The sequence below is a fragment of the Strix aluco genome, chromosome 10 (assembly GCF_031877795.1).
Source record: "Strix aluco isolate bStrAlu1 chromosome 10, bStrAlu1.hap1, whole genome shotgun sequence".
In the NCBI taxonomy this organism is placed as follows: domain Eukaryota; kingdom Metazoa; phylum Chordata; class Aves; order Strigiformes; family Strigidae; genus Strix; species Strix aluco.
Window position 1 is genome coordinate 5,384,330 of NC_133940.1, and position 20,980 is coordinate 5,405,309.

The 20,980-nt window shown below is 50.9% G+C and overlaps 1 protein-coding gene across 2 annotated transcripts in view; it reads left to right on the forward strand.

The window, feature by feature from the left end:
* The first annotated feature begins 283 nt into the window (after window positions 1–283).
* The window catches only part of LOC141927720 (gamma-aminobutyric acid receptor subunit beta-4), a 77,215-nt gene continuing 56,518 nt past the window's right edge, over window positions 284–20,980 (forward strand). For both annotated transcript variants that reach the window (XM_074834970.1, XM_074834971.1), the window contains exons 1-2: window positions 284–1,763; window positions 5,851–5,939. In XM_074834970.1, the coding sequence (XP_074691071.1) occupies window positions 1,684–1,763; window positions 5,851–5,939 (169 nt within the window). In that variant the 5' untranslated portion in view covers window positions 284–1,683. The remainder of the gene's footprint in view (window positions 1,764–5,850; window positions 5,940–20,980) is intronic.

Here is a 20,980-nt window from a genome sequence, read left to right on the forward strand (position 1 = left end):
GACGTTTCTTCCTTGAGCCATGGCTTCTGCTCTACATTCAAAGTGCTGCTGGATGTCTTCTTAGGAAAAAATCCTCCGTGGAAAGACATTACTGCATGCCTGATGTAGGGATGTAGAGCTCCTTAATTATATCACTTTTAAAAGATAAAGTTCAGAAGCTGATGCACAGGAGGTTGTGACTGTGAAGCTTTCAATGGCTGTTATCATTTCAGCAGGCAAAGCCACAGCACCAGGAGCTGATCCTCAGCAGCATTTTGGGAAGTTCAGGCTCTGTTTTCCCACAAACTGTATTGTACCCATAACACAGCACCCTCCAGGGAAAGCTGAGCATCCCTGCTGAGCTGGGCTTCCCTGGCCTGGGGAAATCTCCAGCCCCACCAGAGGCTTCAGATCTTCCCCAGTGCCCCAGGAGGAGGCCACCAGGCCACTCTGCCCCGTGGCATGAAGAAAGTCTCAGTAAATCACCTTCTGATGAGGAAGAAGCTCAGCCTCTGCTGATCACACTATTTCAGGCAACCACAGCACCCACCAGCGCTTGCAGCTGAGCCACTCTTGTCCAGTCGTGTCCCCCCCACTCGCCAAAATGCCATCACCTTTCCCATCCTCTCCCCTGCTCCCACCTTCCTGGGAAAAAAAGAAAAAAAAAATCCTCTCTGCAAGCCAGCAGGGGTTAATGTTGTCAGCCATGACGTCAGGATCTCAATTTGTCCGGAGAGTCCCCCTCCCCATCCACAAACTCCCTCTCTCCTCCCCTCCTCTTGTGACTTTGCAATGAGCAGCAAAACTCCACGGGAGCTGCGGCAACAGCACTAGGGAGACATCCAGTCCTCCCTCGGAGAGCAGCTCTTTCCGCAGACAGGGATTTTTCTACACATTCATATATGTATTTATTTATTTACTGGGTTGCATTTGTTTTTCCTTTTTTAACCCTTTCAGAAAAGCCCCAAACCTTCCAAGTGATGAGCCTGAGATTTCCTTAAAATAAAATAACTGCACACTGGGGTTGGGTTGCTTCCCTTTCCCCCTCGGAAAATAAAGAGGGAAGGGGGAGCAAGTAGGTAAAATCCGGAATAAAATCCTATTGCTAGATAACTCACACCTCCCCCCTCACACACACACACACACATACACACACACACACACACACACACACACACTCTCTCTTTCTCCTCCTCTTCTCTGAAGGTGGGTAGCAGGAGCCATGCAACATCTGCAGAACCGGATGGCAAAAAAGCAGGAGGAAAAATAATCCAAGTGGAGTGCTCAGGGGACACAGTTCTTTTTTTTCTTTTTCTTTTTTTTTTTTTTTAAATTTTTTCTTCTTCTCCTTCTTCTGCGTACCTGTGAGATTCAATTTCACATTTTGTTGAGCCCATTTTGGGGCATTTTATTTTTCTTTCTCTTGGGATTTTCTCCATTGCCAGAGGATGTCTCTTGTTGAGAGGATGCTGAAAGGAAGAAGAAACGAATTCTTTGACTGGCACTGAAGGAGGGGGGGGGGGGATATTTTTCCCCCACATTTTTTAGTTTTTTTCATTATTCTTTTTCTCTAGGAAATCATTAACTGGGGGGGGTTGGTTTCTTTTTTCCTTCCCCCCCTTTTTTTGGAGGGGGATTTCAGAAGATCCATCCTTCTTTCCCCTCCCCTCCAAAGATTTTTTTTCATCCTTCGTCTTTGTGGAAATGTGGACATTTCAGGCAGACAGATTGAGTGGAATTGTCTCTGCTTTAGCAGCTCTTTGTCTCGCCTGCTGTGCGCAAAGGTAAGGATTGCGATCCCAGGCTGCAGGGACAGGGGGGCTGATACAGGATTTGTTTGGTTTGTTTGGGGTTTTCTCCATCGATCTGTATGTGGTAAGGGGAGGGGGTTCCTTCCCCAAATTGCTTCATTTGCTGCCTGCTGTTGTTATTTCCCAGTCCGTGTCATTTTAGAGGGAGGAGGGATGCTCATACATGAGATGTGGAGCAGGCTCTCCGCAGACTGAGCCCACCTCGCAGCCCACTTGCAGCGCGTCGTGTACCCCCCCCCCCCCTTCACCCTCCCCAACCCCCCCGCCGTATGCGACCTGGGGGAAAATGGCAAAATGAAGCATTTTGCTGGGGAACATGGTGTCCACAGGAGCCGGCGGGGTGCACGGCACCGAGCTGCGCGCATCCGCCCCCCGCGCAGGGCTGCCCTGGCCGTGCCTCTGCCCGCACACACGCAGCACACACGCAGCCACACTCCCCCCCCGCCGTGCTGTGCCTGTTCCCAAGCCCTGGCTCTGCGGTGCACGGCAGGCGATGCCCACGGCTGTGCCTCCCCGCAGATGGATGGCACGCAACATCATCCTCTTGGGGGGGTGTGTGTGTGTGGGGGGGGTGCGATGCGCTCAGATACATCCCTGCATGTGCGCCTTCATCCGAGCCCGTCGGGGTGCACACACATGTGTGGCACAACACCCCTCCCCGGCACAGCCCGCTTCACCCGCTCTGCTTACAGCCAGGGAAATGCTGGCACTAACACCCTGCATAGCTGCAGCTATTCCCAGGGTATGCCTGGAGCCCTCCGAGTGACCCAGAGGCGCAGGCACTCATCCAGCCTAGACCAGGGGTACAGAACACACCTGTTTGCTCTGACAGAGGCGTTTAGACACTGCCTTCACACACGGGAGTAGCGCTGCCCACTCCTCCTCCCCCTCCCCTCTCACACATGCAGGTGGGTTTGCACCTCTGTGCTGACAGGGTGCGTGAAGTCTGCTGGGGACGGGGCGGGGGGGGGGGCTGAGCTGTGGCATTTCCTTGCTCAACCATACACAGGGAGCAGTGTGCCCCCGACACGCGCATGCAGGTCCCTGCACGGGCTTGCGGATCTGTATATACAAAGATTTATGTTCCCATAGTTATAAACACGCACATGCGCAGATTCGTGCCCACCTTACCCACACCACTCATCCATGGTTCCACTGGGTAGGGACACACACCCCGCTGTGCTTAGAAGCAGCGGCCAAGCAAATGTGTAAAGAGCAATGCCCGTACCAAAAGCCTGTGCTCAGACGTGCCCTTGCATGTGTGTTTATATCTGCTCATGTCCAGGACTGATATTCCCCTCTAGTCTGCATGTATATCTGTGCACACCTTGGAGACAAAACACTCTCCCATGTGCACATGCCTCCAGCTACTCCCACACATCCCAGCCAGCAGCACGGTGTGCATATATGTAGATATTTGGCTGCAAGTGTACGTGTATATGCAAAGCACATGCACACCCACACAGAGTCAGGGACACAGTATTCAAAAATTCAGTTCACAGGCTGGATGTACGTGCTCCCTAAGCGGATGCAGACCCACATTTGCTAGAAATAGCACTTCTGTGCAGCTGCTCACCCACAGCTGGGCAAATGCACAACTTGCCTGTTCAGCAGGAGGGATGTGGCTTTTTAGATCAAAAGGAGCACTGAGAGGCAAGCGACCTTGCCCTTAATCATGATGCTGGCTTATGCCCTCGCTGGGCCCACTTGTAGCTGATGAGGAAAGAGCCCCTATATCCCTCTTCCCACTTTGCCCCTTTCTGCAGGGCCCCTGACGCGCTGGTTACAGTCTCTGCCTCGATTTCCTTGCCTGTATTAAGGAGGTAACACTGTTTCCTGAGTTATGTCCTGTGTGAAGCTAAACAGAAATGTCTAAATCCCTTGAGAAATACATAATATCTAGATTATGAATATGGAAATCTATGTACCTCAGAATGCCTGTCTAGAGATGAGCAAATGCTGGTGCACACTATGGATCCACAGTGAGCATATATACATAAGCATGTCGCAAGACCTCACATACCTGCATAAAAATCCACAGGTGCAAGCAGACCTTGCAAGCCTAGACACAGTGTTGTGAAAACGTCCATCTGTGCGCACCTCGCTGGCCTTCTTACAATGATTAAAGCAATGCAATGAAGAGCTGTACCCCTCTAAGGTGCATGCTCAGGAACACAGCTCAGACACTTCCCCCCCCGCTGAGCACAAGTGCTGAACGGTTTGTTCATGCACCAAAGCTGGGCCTGGGAAGCGTGATGTCTCACATTTGCACATCCTTGTTCGGTTGATAAATCCCTGCACATTCACAGCTGGTGCATCCAGAGCCTTAACGCATGCCCAGACCCCCCCGGTGGTCCCACATGCCTCCACCCACACCTGTACGGAGAGTCTGGGCACCCGGGGACCCAGTCCCAGGTACCCACAAACGCCTGTTCCTGTGCTCCTGCATCAATGGTGCCCACAGCCCAGTGTCTTGTCATAACCTGGTGGAGAAAGATCTACACCCACGGTCACCTCCACACAGGTTTGGATGTAGCCACACACACGCAGACACATTTGTGCACATTTTCACAGCTCTTTCGTGTGTCTGCATGCGTGTGTGCACAGGCAGTGGGTCCGTACATCCTCCGTACAGCCGGGAGAGCATGCGTGTCTGTCCGTGCGTGTCTGTCCGCAGACACACAGACATGCCAGCGCAAACCCCGGGGTGCAGTGGGGTATGGGGCTAGCTGGCAGAGGTAGTGCTGTGGTGCAGCCTTCCAGCTTGACTTGGATGGATGTGGGAGGTGGTGTTGACAGGGAGACATGCTGTTGTGGTGGGTGACTGCAAAGAGCAGCAGTTGTCACCGGCGGGGTCTCTATTCTTATGCAAAGCAGGGGACGAGGGTGGCATAAAATCTGGGTATTCAGGCAGAAAACCTATATACCCCACAGCACTGAATAGTTTCAATATTTTCAGCATCCTCTGCTTTCTGGTTTCCCACCTTCAGTTTTGCTTTGGCTCTTGGGCTGCTTTTAGAGGGAGCTCCCTTCATGTTGAAATGGCTGGAGGAGCTCGATCTGTGTTAGGGAAGACGGTTTTACCCCCCTGTGTGCAAGTTGGAGTGTTGGGAGGGAAAGGATCACTGCTCTGGCACACAGAGGGAAAGATGGACTCTCCTTCCTTGTCTCTGTCTCTTGATTTGCGTTGTTAAGAAGTCATGGTGATGCTGAGTGACAGAAGATGAATTTTTACATGCCAAAGATCAGCTGGATGTTGAGGCCATAGGACAAAAGGAGAGTTGTTTTTCCCGTTACTTCAATAATATGAAGAAATACCTGGGTGCACTGAGAAGCAGAGGTTGCACTGATGTGTGTGAGAGTGCAGGGTGCCCGTAGGGTGGGGGGGACTTGTGTAGTGGGGACCTGAGTGCGTGACAAGTCCGTGCTGCGCGGTGTGAGACCAGGAGCAAGTACCCAGTGTGGCAGGGGAAGGGGAGCGAGTCCTGCGAGAGAAAGGCTGCAGCCACCCTGTGCACACCTTGGTGGAGCAGAAAGGACAATTTCTGCCTGCCAGTGTGCGTGTGCACCCACCTACGGGCAGGGCACAGTGAGGTGTCCCGAGTGTGTGGGTCCGTAGCCAGGGAGGGAGCGTGTGTGGTGAGCGGTGCCTGTGTTGAGGGGTGCACCAGCCGGGTGGGACCGCTGAGGTGCAGGCACGCACCAGGAGGGAGTGCAGGGGGATGGAGTTTGGGGTACCCAGGAGTCAGGGTGACCCACAGAGAAGAGCCAAAATACCTGCTGAGACTCCTGTGCCACTCCCCAGGATGGCTTAGGACCCATGGCAGTCATGGGGGGCTTGTGTGCAGATCGGGGGCTGAGAGCTGTGCCAGGGACAGAAAATATGAGTAAGAAAGGACACGGGGAGGCTCTGCCTGTGGCTGGGGTGTCTGTAGCACACACAGGTGCTTCAGTGCCATGGGGCGTGAGGGGTGCTGCGGTGGGACTGCCTGGCCAGGACCCCCTCCTGCGGCCGGTGGCACATGGTGGGTGACAAGGACTCTCTTCTTTTGTCTTTCAGCCCATCCACTGGGAATATTTCTGTGGTGAAAGAGATTGTGGACAAACTGCTGAAGGGCTATGACGTCCGCCTCAGGCCTGACTTTGGAGGTATGGTGACGGCTGGTCGCGGGGAGCAGAGCACAGGGGCCGTCGCGTGTCTGTGCTGTCGGCTTGGCCGCTCGCAGCACTCACTGACTTCGTGAAATGCTCCCATCTGATGTCTCCTACCCTCCTCTGTTTGCCAGACCTCATCTCCTCCTGCCCTTCTCCCTCACATTTCTTTCCCGCCTCCTGGTTTCCCTCCTCCTCCCACTGGCTCCTCTCCTCCCGCCATCACCCATTTCTGCAGACAGTTGGGTTGTCCATGGTGTGATGTTTCTGGGGACGTTTTGCTGGGACAGAGATACTCTACTTTTCCTCTACTCCAAACTTTCCTCCACTGCAGACAACAGGTCATCCATCCTCTACTTCCCAATGCCAGATATTTTGGCTCTTTTCCCTGCAGGGTTGGGGTGATCATCGGCAGAGTTGTTGGTTGTTCTGCCAGGCTGCCCCCTCAACAACAATATGGGATAAAATATTCCCTGGGGAGCTGGTAGCCTGGCTGCTATTCAGCAGGAGATGCAGGGATCTGCAATTCCTCTCTTGTGTCCTGTGAGCAAAAAGGAGAATGGGAAGAGCCTTCTCTTTGTTGTCCTGGTGGAAATGAAATATGAAATAAACCTTGGGTACCATTGCACTCCAGGATACAGTTGAGGTCCATTTGTTGGAGAGGAGCAGGCAGTGGAGAACCACAGCTGACTGCACAGGGAGGGGGATTTGGAGGACAGGCTCCAGCCTGCCAAGCTTGATGTTTTCAGCCTTTTTTGGGCAATGCTATTTCCTCCTCACGAGGAGATGTGTGGGATTGGGGGATCTTCAGCCTGCAGGAGGACAGGAATCACATCGAGATGTCCTTCCCCAGATGACTGCTGAGAAGCAGATTCATGCTTGTGCTCTCGAGGGGGAGAGATGCCAGGGCCAATTCCATGGTGATATAACGGAGGAGTTTTCTCCCAAAGGGCCTGATCCAGAGTTCCTTGAAGCTGGGGGTGGGGGAATATCCCCAGTGATTTAATCAGGTTTTGAAGTCACCCCAGTGTATTCCGGTTTCCCATGACCCCATGAACAAACCTGTCTCTCCCTGAAACCTCTGGTTGCCCTGCACCTCACCCAAACCTGCCCCCATTCACTCACCACCCCTTTCCCTTCAGCAGAGACTGCCTTCCCTGCCCATGCACACTGTCCCCATCACCCTCACACCACGCTCTACCCCGGCATGGAGCAGGGACTTTCTGGTGGCAGCACCAAGTGCTGCTGGACCCTGGCCTCGGGGAGAGCTGTGGGGTGGGGGAGATACTCATCCCTCCATAGCGCTCAGGAGCATCAGGAAGGTCACTTCAGTGCGGTGGGGAACCACTTCTGAGGGGCTTGCAGAGCTCTGCAAGGAAACAGGAGTTCCTCCTCTCCCTTCTCTCCTTTGGACATGGGATTTGTTTTAAAAGCTCTGTCTGGGAAACATGAAAGCTCCCTATTAGCTGACCAGCCCCAATCACAGGAATTGGTGCAGTCACATTTTATGAGGGGGAGAACTGCAGAGGTGACATAAAAACTGCAAGAAAACCATCTTGTAAGCCATTGAGAAGATCATGATACAGTAAAACTGTAGGTGATTTGTCTTCACAGAGGCACAGAGCGGAGGGGTGCAACGGGGAACCGTGGGGCTGCAGGTCCAGCAGCCCAGGACCATTTCACAGCCTGTGTGCTCTGAGGCCAGGTTCCCAGGGCATCCAGCCACCCCCCCCTAAGACATGAACCACCCCCTCCTTCAGCCTGGGCAAGGCAGCACGGGGCTTGGTGCAGGCAGTGCTGCTGACCCTGCCAGGTCTGTGCGGTGCACGGGCTGGACTCGGCAGGCACTGCGTCCTTTCTGACTGTAAAATGGATGGTTTTGGGCAACCGTTGCATTTTATTTGATTTTACTCTGAATTCCCAAAGTACAAACTGCATTCTCCCTCACTCAAGCAGAGAAATAGAAAGATAACAGTAACCCTCTCTCCTGCACTCATCTCACTGTTGCCCTTCACCCTTCCTTGTCCTTGGCTTTGCTTGTGAGTGCAAAGTTCTGTCTTGGAGTACCAGTGACTGTGTCTTTGGTGCTTGGTGTGCAGGGATGCCCTAACTCTCAGCATGTCTGGCCCCTTCCTGTGAGAATAAGGTATCTGGACAAAATTACCCCTGCAGCATTTACTGTTGAGGGAAGGGTGGGCTGGGAGGTGAGTCTGAAAGCTGGAGATCATTAGCATTACAAGCCCAGGGGAAATGGGTGGAAGTTTCCTTGCTCCACTGTTGTCCCCAGAGCCCACCAGTTCTCTGAGATTTTGGGCCAAACCCATTGCTAGGAGAAATCCTGGGATCATGCCAGGATGTGTCTAACCCTTTGTGGCTTCTAGTTCATCCACAGCCCTGCTGCAGAGAGGGTGAAGTTCCCCCCAGTAACTTGTATGCAGCTGGAAAAGGCACACTTTGGGCAAAGCCCTGGAACTTGTGTGTATGCAGACCTGCTACCTCTCAGGGCTGTTTGTTCTCCAGGACACGGCCCTGCAGCCCCCCTTGTGCTCTACCTGGACTATCCTGCCACCCCTCGGCTGCCTTTCTGCTGGGCAAGATGGGTGTAAGCAATCTCCACTGGGTGAGACAATCACTCTTCACCCACTCGTGCTCTTGCCCTGGGAAGACCAATCAGGGTGAGCTGTTGAATGGCCAAGACAGCACCTCGGAGGGGTGGCAAGTCCTGCTTCGAGCCATGTGCCCCGGAGGAATGTCATGGGCTGTCTCAGGGCTGGCCCAGCAGTGATGGAGGGGTCTGGCTGGACAAGTAGCTGACTGCAGGAGGAGTGGAGAGGACTGGAGCAAAGCAGCTACCACTCAGTCACCTGTGAGCCAGGCTGAGCTGCTCCAGAGGGCACCTCTACAAGTCAGAGCCCTTGGCCCTCTGCAGCTCAAGGATGAGGGCACTGGGGGCAGGAAGGTCAGAGCAGGTGGTGCTGGGCACCCTGGAGGTGCAGACAGAGAACGGTCCTTCCCAGACAGAATGCCATGCGAGAAATGCAACCCACAGAAGTGATAAACCAGGATGCCCTCCCTTCCTCCCTTCACTGCTTTTCCCCTGCTTCCTTTCCCCATATCTTCCTCCTACAGCAGTGTTGTTTTCCTCTTGCCATCCTCCCCCCACATCAGAGCCTGATGGCAATCACCCCTGACCTGTCCCCACCCCTTAGTCCTGCGGGCAGGATACCACCTCCGCATCCTCAGTTGCCTTCTCCACGTACCCACAGTTGCTGCTCACAGACCAGGAGGGAGCTGTGGACCTTTGGGTGTAGAGGCCATGGCAAGGCAGCTCTTGCACCTCACAACCTTTCTAAGAGAACCAGTGCTTCCACGGCACAGCAGCACCAGGCTGCCCTCCTCATTCCAGCACCCCCACCGTCCCCGTGATGTGGTGCTTCAGCAGCTCCAAATGCAACTCACGGCTCCCCAGTCCTCTTTTTTTGAGAAAGAAAGAGAACTCCGACTAATGCCAAAAGGAGGACAGGCCTGCTGGGGATTGCAGTTCACTTTTTAATTTTGAGATGCCTCGTTAGCTCTGGGCCGAGCTGAGTGGCTGAGAAGCATCAGCCACTCTCTCTCCTCCCCTCTCCCCCACCCCCTTGGAAACCCATTAGGTCGATGAGCAGGTCAGCTCTCAGGGGTGGTGCTGTGGCAATGAGTGTGATGTGCTCATGTGGGGAGCTGGGCTGAATGGGGGGGACACATGGGGGAAAGGGGAAAAGTTGGAGCCATGTGGAGGTGATGGAAAAATCTGGGAGCAACTCCTCCAGAAAGCCGTCCCTGCTCAGTGGGGGCAGCCCAAAGGCGTCAAGCACCAGGTGAGGTGGAGGGGCTGGTGTTGAGGGGCCAGCAAGTACATCAGTTCTTGGGGCACAGGTGATAAACCCTTCCAGCCTGGGGATGCCTTGACAGTCCCCTCTTACTTCTCAGCCACAGACCCCATGTTGGAGAGATGCGGGACAGCGACAGGGTGGGACACGTAGGGACCACAAAGCCCCAGTTTTCATGGGCTCCCAGCAAGGAGACAGCCTGGCACTGAGAGTGCAAGGGGTCGCTGAAAAGCAGGTCTAAGGGGTTTGGCCAGGATTGCGGTGGGGATCTGGAACAGCCTTGGAGGAGCGATTTGCAGAGTAGGAAGAAGATCCAGCCAGAAGATCTTGGTCTGTTGAGGAGGGAGATCTCTGTCCTGGTACTGCAAGGTCAGCAACGATGCACAGCGAGGTCTTTTGGCAGGGTGTGTGGGGAGTCTGCTCAGCTCTCAGGGAGCAGGACAGCGTGTCTCACAGGGAGATCAAACTGCAGGTGGGTGTCACCCAGCTGACCCTGGCCTGGGGGATGGACAGTATGGGGGGCAATATTCGGTGGGTATATTGCAAGAACGACAATTACACCACAGTAAGGCGAGCAGGATGCTCATGATTTAGGATTGGATGAACAGGGGATGCTGCAGATCAGGTCTGGGAAGCACTGAAGGGCCACAGGTGGAGGAGAGGGGGAGGTTTCATAGCAGCATCCTGGTTCTTGTAAGTGCTCTTAGGCTCTTACTTTCAGGAGCATTAGTTCCATAGAAGAAAAAAAAAAGAAAAGAAAGAAAATAAAGAAGGCAAATGAAGACTGTATTGCCCCAGGGTAGTGAAGGCAATGAAGGAATGGCAGAAGGATCCCACTTGAGCTCAGTGACTCAGCTGCTCTCTGTTGGTGCAACATTTCCAGCCCAAAACTTTGCAAAAGTTTCAAGCAGATGGCTCTGCTTCCCAGGAGTGGATGGAAAGGGGACCCTTTACGGTTTCCCAGCATCATTTACAGATCTTGCTAGCCATAAGCAAGGTGAAGGCATTCTCCACTTCTTGCCCCCAACCCACCTAGTGTGTAGGGTTCCTAATGTTTCTCCTGGGTGGTGTACAGTGTCTGAAAATGCCTGGTGAAAAAGGAATGACCAGGAAGCCCTCAGGACTACACAGAAATTCCTATGTTTTCATGCCTGTGGATCCAGCAGCTTTCCCTGCCCCATTTTTAATTCAAACTTCCCTAAGGAGAAATAGTGCTGAGGGGGTCTTGATTGAAACAAGCCTGTGTCCTGCTCCTCATCTGCTCTGCAGCATGGACCTGGCTTCCCAGCTCTCGTCACCCTCACCCAGTCTCACCCCTGTCCTTTGACACCCAAACTCTCCTTATCTGCAGTCTTGGTCTCCCTCCTTTCTCTCCCCTGCCCCTCCTTCCCTCAGCCCCTCTCTGCTCCATTACATCTGGGGGACCCAGCCTGCCCCTACGTCCTGCTCGTTCCCCAGCATTTCTTCTTCCAAGGCCACTCCAAATTCAGTGGACCTGGGGATAAAATCCTCAGCCCTTCCCTGTGTAACAGCATCGCTTGAAACCCCGAATTGTAAAAATAAATGATTGCTGATGCATAAAGTGTTGCAGTGAAGCATCGTCAGTAGTTCAAGGCTCCGAAAGTGGCGGGGCTGGCAGGCTGAGCGGCTGCGTTGGCTGGCACGGATGCAGCAGGAGGTGGAGAGGGGCCTGAGCCCTAGCCCACCAGCCCTGTGTGGCTGGGAAACAGCTGGTCTTAGTGGTCCTGTACTGGAAGGAATGGGAATCTGGTTTCTTACATAGCCAAGGCTGGTGGTATTGCACATTGTCAAGGCTTCCTGAAAACATCCCTATTTTCCACTGCGTATAAGGTTCAGCCACAGTGGTTGTGTTTTTTCCATGCAGCTAGCTTGCTTTGACTTTTTGAAGGGGAGGGGGGAAATTTTTGGCAAAATGATTCAGAAATTTCTGAGAACAAGCCAAGGCACGTACAGGCTGGGTTTTTTTTTCCTCTCCTAAAATGTTGGGGGGTGAAACTGGCAGCACCTCCAGCAGGGCTGGCCCAGGCGCCTGTGTAGCGAACGGATGCCCGGGGCTGCCAGTGACCTGGCTGGTACAAGCGCTGCGGCCCCACCACCTCCAGTGCCAGAGCAGCGTCCCAGAGTGGTGGTGACATGGCAGGAAGGACAAGATGTGGGGCTGGGAAGGGGGCAGCCCAGCATGGGGCCGGTGCTGGTCCTAGGCTGCCTGTCACGGGGGCAGTAGGAGCTGCTAACCTGCCTTCCGAGGTCTTAGTCCTCAGCTCTCCAGTTCTCTTCCCCTCCATTTCTGTGTCAAAAATATTTAAATCTCAGAGCAGCCAGATTCAATTTTCCCTACACTTCTGAGATGCTTTGAGCCAATTCTTGCATGCTTTGGGGCAAGGAATTGAGACTTAGCAGAAAGGCACTCCTCCCACCAGGGTCATCTGCACTGTCCGCAGGAGAAGTTGTCCAAAGCTGGACACAGGGTTAACCTGAAATTCTGCACTTCACAGAGCCTTACTACAGTGGGAAATATCACCCTTCCTTCGCTATACCCTGGCAGGGCAGAGGAGCAGCTCTGCATTCGGAAGCAGAGGGGTGAATATGGTTCAGATTGGGGAAAGGAGTAAGTTGAGGAAGAAGAGGCAGGAGCTGTCAGGAGAAGTCCACAAACCCCAGTGTCACCCAAGGCCAAAGAAAAGGTGGCTATGCCACCAGGGCTTCCAGTAGTTCCACTTTCCTCCCTGAGGAAAGGGTGTTAAGAAAAGGATGTTCATGATCAGTAGAACTGGCTGCAGCTGTGCAGCCCTCACTTCCTCCCCCATTTACGTGACTTCTGGCTCCAGACCATGGGTCACATCCTCTCTAGGGCTAATCCAGAAGGAAGATGACAACCTCCTGCTGTTGTGTCTTACTTCATTAACTGAAGTGGCAGGAAATGAAAGGATCCAGTCCTTCTTGGGACATATGTGGATGTTAACACATTGCCACATGATGGAATTTCTATTTTTTTTCACTTTGCTCTTTTTATAGGAAATACATGCTGTGAAAAGGACTTTGAGGCTGTAAAGTCAGACACTCAGGACTTCAGAAAAGCCAGAATTGGGGTTTCTGCCTGGATCTATATTTGATCCCCTTCTGAGGGTGCATCAGGAGGCAAGGTCCTCCAGTTGCTTCCTCCTGAACACCTCTGCAGAGCCTCCAAGAGATGCCATTTACACATGGAGCTGATCTTTCTTGCTCCTCATTCCAGAGGGGCACAAGCTGGGAGCATGACAGTGGGGACTAGCTGAGGTGGTCACAGCAGGTGATTAGGACAGGTTGAGCCAGACTGGAGTGAAATGCATGTCTGATGCAAAGCCGGGGACTGAGCAGGCAAAGACCATCTTGGACTCGTGCTTTCTTGACTGCTCTGCATTCAGACCTCCTCACAACACAGAATTAGTTGTTTTTATAACTGTTGTCAAGCACAACAGTACAGCATGAACGTGTTCGCATCTCCCCCCCGAGGAGTCAAAGGTATCCCCTGCTGTGGGGTGCCCAGCCAAAACGCCTGATTTTCCAGAATACTTAGCACCACTGCAGTCAGCATACTGCGTATTAGAAGCACAGATCCTATTGATTTCAGCCACAGCTTTGACTGCTCAGCCCCAGTGTCCCAAGAGAGAGACATGCAGAGTTCACAAAAATTTGTGAGTCTCAGGTGACTTGCGTAGGAAAAGGCACATAGGAACCCCCGTGACACACCCAGTCCTGGAGAAGAGGACTTAGCTACACAAACATCTTCTTTTCTTTCCTGGAGGCCTCCCCCTCACTCACTGCATGTTTATCAGTGTCTTCAGTAAATCAGGCAGGGACCCCACTGTCAGCGCTATCCTCTGGTGTATAATCCTGTGTCATCCTCAGAGCAAACCCATCCTCTATCAAACAAGGAAAAGGAAGGAACAAGAATCCTGTGGACTGTTTAATTAAGAACTGGCTCTGTAACATCCATTCAGCAGTGGGCATCCTTCCACCTAACTTTCATCCATTTTGTTTTCTCTTGCATTTTTTCTGAGTGCAATAATATTTGAGAATATTAGACCTGTCCCTTCCTCCAGTGTGACAGAGCTTGTGAACTTCTTGCTGCGTGTTGAACATATTTTTGCATTCATCTGTGGCCCCACAAGATCCTTATTACCCTCCTTCAGAGACGGGAAGCTCTGACACAGGGCAGTGGGGGGAGTTCTGGGTGCAGTGACAAAGACAGCGATGAAGATGAGTTCCCCTGAGTCTCAGTGCCCAGAGTCAAATTGGACTTGGGTTTCTGAGCAACCTATGTGCCTGCCCTAGAGCTGGGCTTGGTAGTACCAAGCATTGTTTTCTGGATTTGGTGTCCAGCGGTGGACATAAAGCCTTGTGGTCATCCATTAAGCCAGTACACTTTCACAGGAACTGGAGGAGATGTTGCTTCTCATGTTCCAAAGACCATGTTGGATAAGTGGATCTGGTCGCCCTCCTCCTTTCTTTTCACCCTTGGCTGGTGCAGTCATTCCCTGCAGCTCCGCTTGGCCCCTGACACAGCTGCTTTCCAGCTCTGCTGGAGCTAGTCCACAGTAGTGCACTGTGGCTAGCGAGGAGCTCTGAGATATCTCTCTAAAAGAAAGATACCATCATTTTAACAAAGCATTTATTCCACGAATTTTGCCTCTTTTATTAGTCATAGCTTTTTTATGACTGAATACAATGCATTCAAGTTACTGATTAGTAGAATAATTCTAATGCTACTTAATTAATTAACTGTTTAAAAGCAGATTGTTGTTTATAGCCAGTCTGGAGGATGTTTGCCATCTCACCTGGACCCATCTTCCTCCTTGACTAACATCTGCGTAACACTCACCATTTCTGAGATTATTCCTGCCAGTAAACTTGCCTTCGAGGGACCACCACTGAAAGGAAAATGTAAAGAGTGTAAAACCCATTAGTACAAGTCCTTTTGATTACTCAAAATATATTCCCACAGCCCTGGAGCTGTTCATCAGAGCAGCTTCACATATCTGCATTGTTCATTTCCTACGACTCCCAATATCCCAGTTAGACAGAAAAATATTTTTAACCCACATAGCAAGAAACATAAAAGCCAAGGAATATGCTGTAGTTTTACTGCTACATGGAAGACAGACTGTGTGTGCATGTCACTTTTCTCACCTATGTCTGGTTCAAAGAAAAAAAAGTTGGAGGCTACTGAAGTGTCAGGCTGAACTGATGTAAGATGGTTCTTCAGCAATAGTGACAGCATTTGGTGCGGAAGTCTGTAAGATCCATTCTTGCGGATAGCCCTTGGTGGGGTTTGTTAAGTGTCTATTTATATCTTGATATTTCATGTGAAATATCATGCACTTGTTAAAACATGACTAGAAACATGGTCAAGACAAATGATGTGCTTAACGATGGCATAAAGCCCATTAAAGGAATTCACATCACATATGTGAGAGAGAAATGTTGGACGGTGGAGCCCTATAGCACGAACAGATCAGCCAAATAAACAGATATTCTGGAGATCCAGTGACTGATCCTGTTCCCGTTAAATGGAAAGAAACAGAGCTCTTCTCAGTCAGCCCTTCCTCCCAGGCAGTAGGAATGCTGCTGTTTACTTCAAGCAGGGTATGAATTTCAGGCTGGTTTGGGGAACACTGATCACGCAGTTCCTATAGGCTATTCTTCTGCTTTTGGCATTTATCCTTGGTTCTGTGTCAGAGCTAAAAACTCTTTTTCTTCTCTGATCTTTCCCGCCTCCCTTTCCTCTTTCTCCTGCTCTTTGCAGTCCTGCAGGAATAGTGCTGTTAAGTAATTGTGCACTTATAGATGTCTGTGCTTGTGACAGAACTGAGCCTCAGCCAAACCCACCATGGCTTGAATTTCCCTCCCCAGACCTCAGGACCTCTTAGTTCAAGTCTGGGATGGCTTCGAGTACAGTTATAGTTGGAAAAGAGCCTCTGTAAAAATTACATCTTGTTGTTCCATATTTATTCTCCCTCAGTGGTTTCCATGTCAAGCTTGCTCAGTTTACCAGTCAAAACAAGATATTTCTACCTGCCAGCTCTGCCAGCTCAGCCTGGGCTCTGGAAATCAAGCTGTGCTCTCTCTGCTCTGGACATCATCACCAGCCAAAAAGGATTCTCAAATCAGGACTGAGCTGGATGTGGGTTTGATTATGCACGAATATAATTTGTTCTCAAGTAGTATTATGGGCTCTGTGTGACAGATAACAGCAAGGCTCCTGTGCTTTACAAACACTGACTAACAGATCTTCCCCAGTACCTGTGGGATGACCGGCCTCCCTAGGTCCATTTTACAACCAGGGGACACCAAGAGCGGGCAGCTTGTCGGGGATGACACAGAAAACCTGTGGCTGCACAAGGAATAGCACTGGGAAGTTCTGCTTCCTGCTATTGCTTGTTATTCTTGAGAACAAACCTGAGCACTTTCAGTGCTCTGGTCCACTGCTTGGTCACCAAACCATGACCTTTCCTTCGACTGTGGAAGCCTGTGAAATCCCCGGAGGAACAGGCAGGTTGGCCCACTTCTTGCTGCAGAGAAATGGAAGGGGTATAGCCATGGGAAAGGCTCTCCCATGCAAAGGACATTAATTTTGTTCACAAATAGTTCCCCTTCTGGTGGATGGAGCAGGAGGGCGTTCCTCACCATCCTCTTCAGAAAAAATGAAATTTTGAAAATTTCATCATTGGCTGAATATTTTTAAAAAAATATACATGGCAGATAATATATTCACTGGGTATGATCATATCGTATAGTAGAAAAAGTGGGAAGGGTGTCCTGGCTATTGCACTAGTTTCAACCTTCAGTCTTCTTGTGCTTCTGTAATGGATCACTACAGGCTGTCTGCAGGAAGGGGCACCAGAGCCTTCTCTGCCCAGTGCGATACTCTGCTCTCTGAGCCCGCAGGGTCATTTCGGCCACTACAAGCTGTGGTAGGCTTTTATATACTATGCAGACCAACCCCTACCAAGAGCAATGGCCCAGAAGCAGTATGCCTTACTTGGTTCCTATGACAGTTTATCATCCTGTGCTTGCGTTTGGGACCAAGGCTCATCAGCCAGCTGAGATGTGAGAACACCAAACTGCCCCTTCTTCTTCCACAGGTCATAACAGCTGGTGCACTGCAGAACCAGCATAGGTTTTCTGATCAGGACATCTTTCCAAACACATCACAGCTACCAGGCAGCTTCCTGGTGTTCTTCTGGCTCTTCTCTTACGCATTGGCCACAGCGAGACAATCTACCTGCAGGATTCTTTCTTTAAGGAGCTTTGTGTTAGTGAGACCACAGCAGATGACTCCTCCAGACGGAAGGGAATTTGTGCCATGGGAAAAGCCAGGTTCAGGGGGGTTGCACCAGGCAGTTCATCAGGGATGCATAAAGAAGGGGGCTGCCCATTGCAGGTGGCAAAGCTCTGGGTGTAATAGCAGAGGCTGTCGAAGAGGAGACCACCCGGGTTATGGGTGGGAGCTTACTGGTGGCACATTGTCACCTGAAGAAGGAAACATCCTCCAGCTGGGGAGAAGGTCTGCAGGAAAGCCCAGTCTGCTGCCCTCCGGGGAAGGGTCTCATCTTAGCAGGAAATTTTTGAAAGTGAGGAAGAGGGGAGGCTATGAGCTGAATTTTTCTTCTTATCCTCCTTTCATAGCAAAAATAGAACATTCATCACAAGTTCCCCTACATGTTTTTCTTCCCAATTGCACACTAGCTCCTTGCTAGTATTTGAAGCTGGAGAAAAAAATTGATGAGTACTCAAGTTAATAATGCGTGATTATTATGTTGATGAATTGCTCGAGATGAATATATATGTAAAAGCTCTGCAAGATTCGCTCATCCATGCATCCTGAGTGAAAGCAATTATTTTGGTGAACAAATGACAGTTAGTTCTATCTCTTAATAAGAGGTGCTGGGGTAAAAGGTAACCTGGTAACTTTTGTCCTGTTGAATTTCCAGGACACTTTTGCATATCAATCATTACTGAAATGATGGAAACACCAGCGCAGAGGTCAATCTTTCAAAAGTGACCAGCTTACAAACTTGAATACTTCTTCCTACAAAACTTTTGCGATTCAAAATCATCACTGAATTTTGTAAGATTTTCTCTGTCTTGAGACTGTGGAGAAAAAGTAGAACCTGATCAAGGTACATCCAAGAGACTCAGAAACTAGGAGATGAAAACATATCATCCCATATATAACATTTGGAAAGGGGGAGGCTTGTTTGTGTGTGCGCTTTGCTTCTCATGATTTCTAACTCAGACTCACGGTTTTAATGTGAATGTCATGATATTTTCAGGCCTGACTCACTCCTTTTTTTTCAGTACTTGCACTGTAAATTGTCCTGACTGTCACTGAGCATAAGCCTTGGGCACTATGTGACCCCCAAAGCTTTGCCTCTGAGCTGAGCCAAAGGGCCACGTACCCTTCATAGGGTAAGGAAAGGTCCAGGCGTGTGGTGTGGGGACGTGGTGGTGGGAGGCATCTGAAGTCAGCATTAACAGAAGCCCTAATATAGCAGGCTCTATCAGGAAGGATAAGGTGGGCACTGGGGAAGGGCTGCATCTCCACAAAGGACTTGACAGAAGTAACAAGAAAGGAGTGACCTTCTCTCCCTTGGAAACCGCAGCCATTGACTTTGTGCAGTGTTGTGGGATGAAGGACCATGTCCAGCCCTGTCAAAAAATCATCTCATGGAGGTATGGCAAGAGGACAACAGCAGGGCTGTCCCCTGCTGCTCCTGGATGTCCCAGCCCTGACTTCAGTATCTGTGCAAGTTTAGCATGTCCTGACCTGGCCATCTTGTTTCTTTTCTTTTTTCCCTGCATGCTGCATGTGTCCAACTGGATTCAATCCAGGAGTTAGATGCTGTGGTATCCTTTAAAGACAAGAGTCCCTAAACAGTGATGAGGAGGTGTGACTCACTCATTAAAAATTGAAAACGGGGGGAAAAAAAGGAAAACACCTTTTTGTTGTCGCTTTGATAAAAATGACAAGTCCAGATATTTTGTTGTTGTTACAAATACTTCCAAGACACAGTAATGGATTTGATATGATCGGAGAAGCTTGTGTTAACCCATTTAAATTAATTTGGTTCGGCTCATTTTCAGCTAAGGGGATTAGATGGCTCAGGATTTGGTAACATGTGAGAGTGTTTTCCCAGACAGGTCACATAATCAAGTACAGACCAGGTCTGCAGTTGTTTGGGGGATGGTATTTCCAGTACACAGAGAGAGGCTCCTCCATGTAGCAGACATTTATTGGTAACGTGCCAGAAAAGCCTAACACTGAAAAGGTGGGTCAAGACCTTTGTGCCCTGAGTGAGCAGATGAGAAATGAGATAGACTGATGGGCAACATGGGAGAAATTTCCACAGCTGCCAGCTGGTATGCAGAAAAAGTTGCTAAATGACCTGCGTGCCACCCTAGCACCCCACCTTATGGGGCTGGAGGGCCCTGTGGAGGGAGGGAGCCGGGCTGGGCGGTTGAATCCTGTGTCAGTCCCCAGCAAGTGCTGGGATGGGACATCCCACACATAGCACCACCCCTGCGATGGGGAGCTCTTTGGCTGTGGGTAGGAGGATGGTGCTGTGGTTTCCCCAGGTGGTTTGCTGCACTTCTACCTCCTGGGCTGCTGGGAGGAGTGTCATGGTGCTGGGGGGGTCTCAGCAATAGGGATTCAGCCCTAATCCTGCTTAAAAATCTATGTGCATTTGTGGACATTGTAGCACTGGAGTTTGTGCAGAAATCCAGTGTTTTGGGTCACAAAGAGCGGTTTCCAGGCTGTGAGGGAGCTCTGGGAGTGGGTCTGCTCTGAGCCTAACCTGGTGAGCTGGTGATGAGGCAGAAGGGGGCAGCTGCCTGTGCTGATTGTGGTGATCGTGCTCTGGTGGAAAGCTGTAGGTACATAAATACCCTGCTCCCTTTCACACATTCACCTATGGGGTTCAAAAATACTTAGTGTCTCTGTAGAATCCTTTCTGAAGATCTGCCCTCTTAAAAAGCAGGGTAACAAGCAGTGGGCTAGGAAATGAGGAGCAGCAGGGTGCCAAAAGCTTCTGTGAGGAGATGGAGCAAACATGAGCTCTGAAGGTCTGAATAAAAGCAAAAGGGCTGGACTGCTCCTGAGTCCCCCCCACATTCCCTAGCAGGCAGGTAGAACCGTGCCCCACGGCTGCACTGGCAGGGCCCACAGCAGAGATGTTCTTGCCTGCCAGGATCCTGACAGAGGTAGGAGGGAAGTCTTCTCAGGTGGAGAAATGTGGGGGTGGCTGATCAGAGTAGGTCTGATGCTTCACATTGCTGCTGGGGAAAAAATGCCTGGCTTGTGTTGATCTGCTGTCAGTCTACAATATATGCTTGCTCGGGAAGCCCTGTTGCCCTCCTGCTACTAGTCTTGGTGGAGAGTAAGAGCTGAAGGGACCTGGGATGCTCAGTGTCTCTGCTTTTCCCAGAGTTAGCTCAGGGTAACCGCAGGGAAATGCAATGTTTCATAGTGCCCGGCTCTGCAGAGTGATGTAAAAGCAAAACACAGTGTGTGCCCTGCAGACTGCAAAGCTGCAGAGCTGGTCTGTGTGGGTGCCCTGGAGGACACAGGGAGGAACTTCCCTGGAAGGGGAGGGGAGGTGACGGGTCTTACTCTGGCAGCACAGTGCGCCAGGAGGTCAGGGCATTGCCTTCATCTCCAGATGGTCAGATTTGGATCTGCCTTCTGCAACCACCCTGCTCTGACAAAGAAACTGATGGCTGTGGCAGCCCTGCAGAGTGAACTGGCTGTGGTCTGAGTTGGGTGTTGCCTACTTCAAGGGATGGATGGTAGTTGGGAATTGGTGCTCTTGGTAAAGTTACTCCTAAAGAGCTGATTGCTTTGGGCCCACTGGTGATGCCAGGTTGATAGTGATCAGGTCTGGTAAAGTGAAGCGGTTGTGTATGTCTGTAAATGAGAGCAAATGTGCAGTTTGACAAACCTGGGAACTTATTTTCCCATGACTTTGCTGTAACCCTACCAAGTGTGCATCACCCAGGCAAGAGATATGCCTACGGAAGGCTTTGGAAGAATATCTTCATCACTGAGAATGAAATAGCTTTAAAAATCTGTCTCCTGAATACTGACCTAGGCCTCTCCTAAGAACA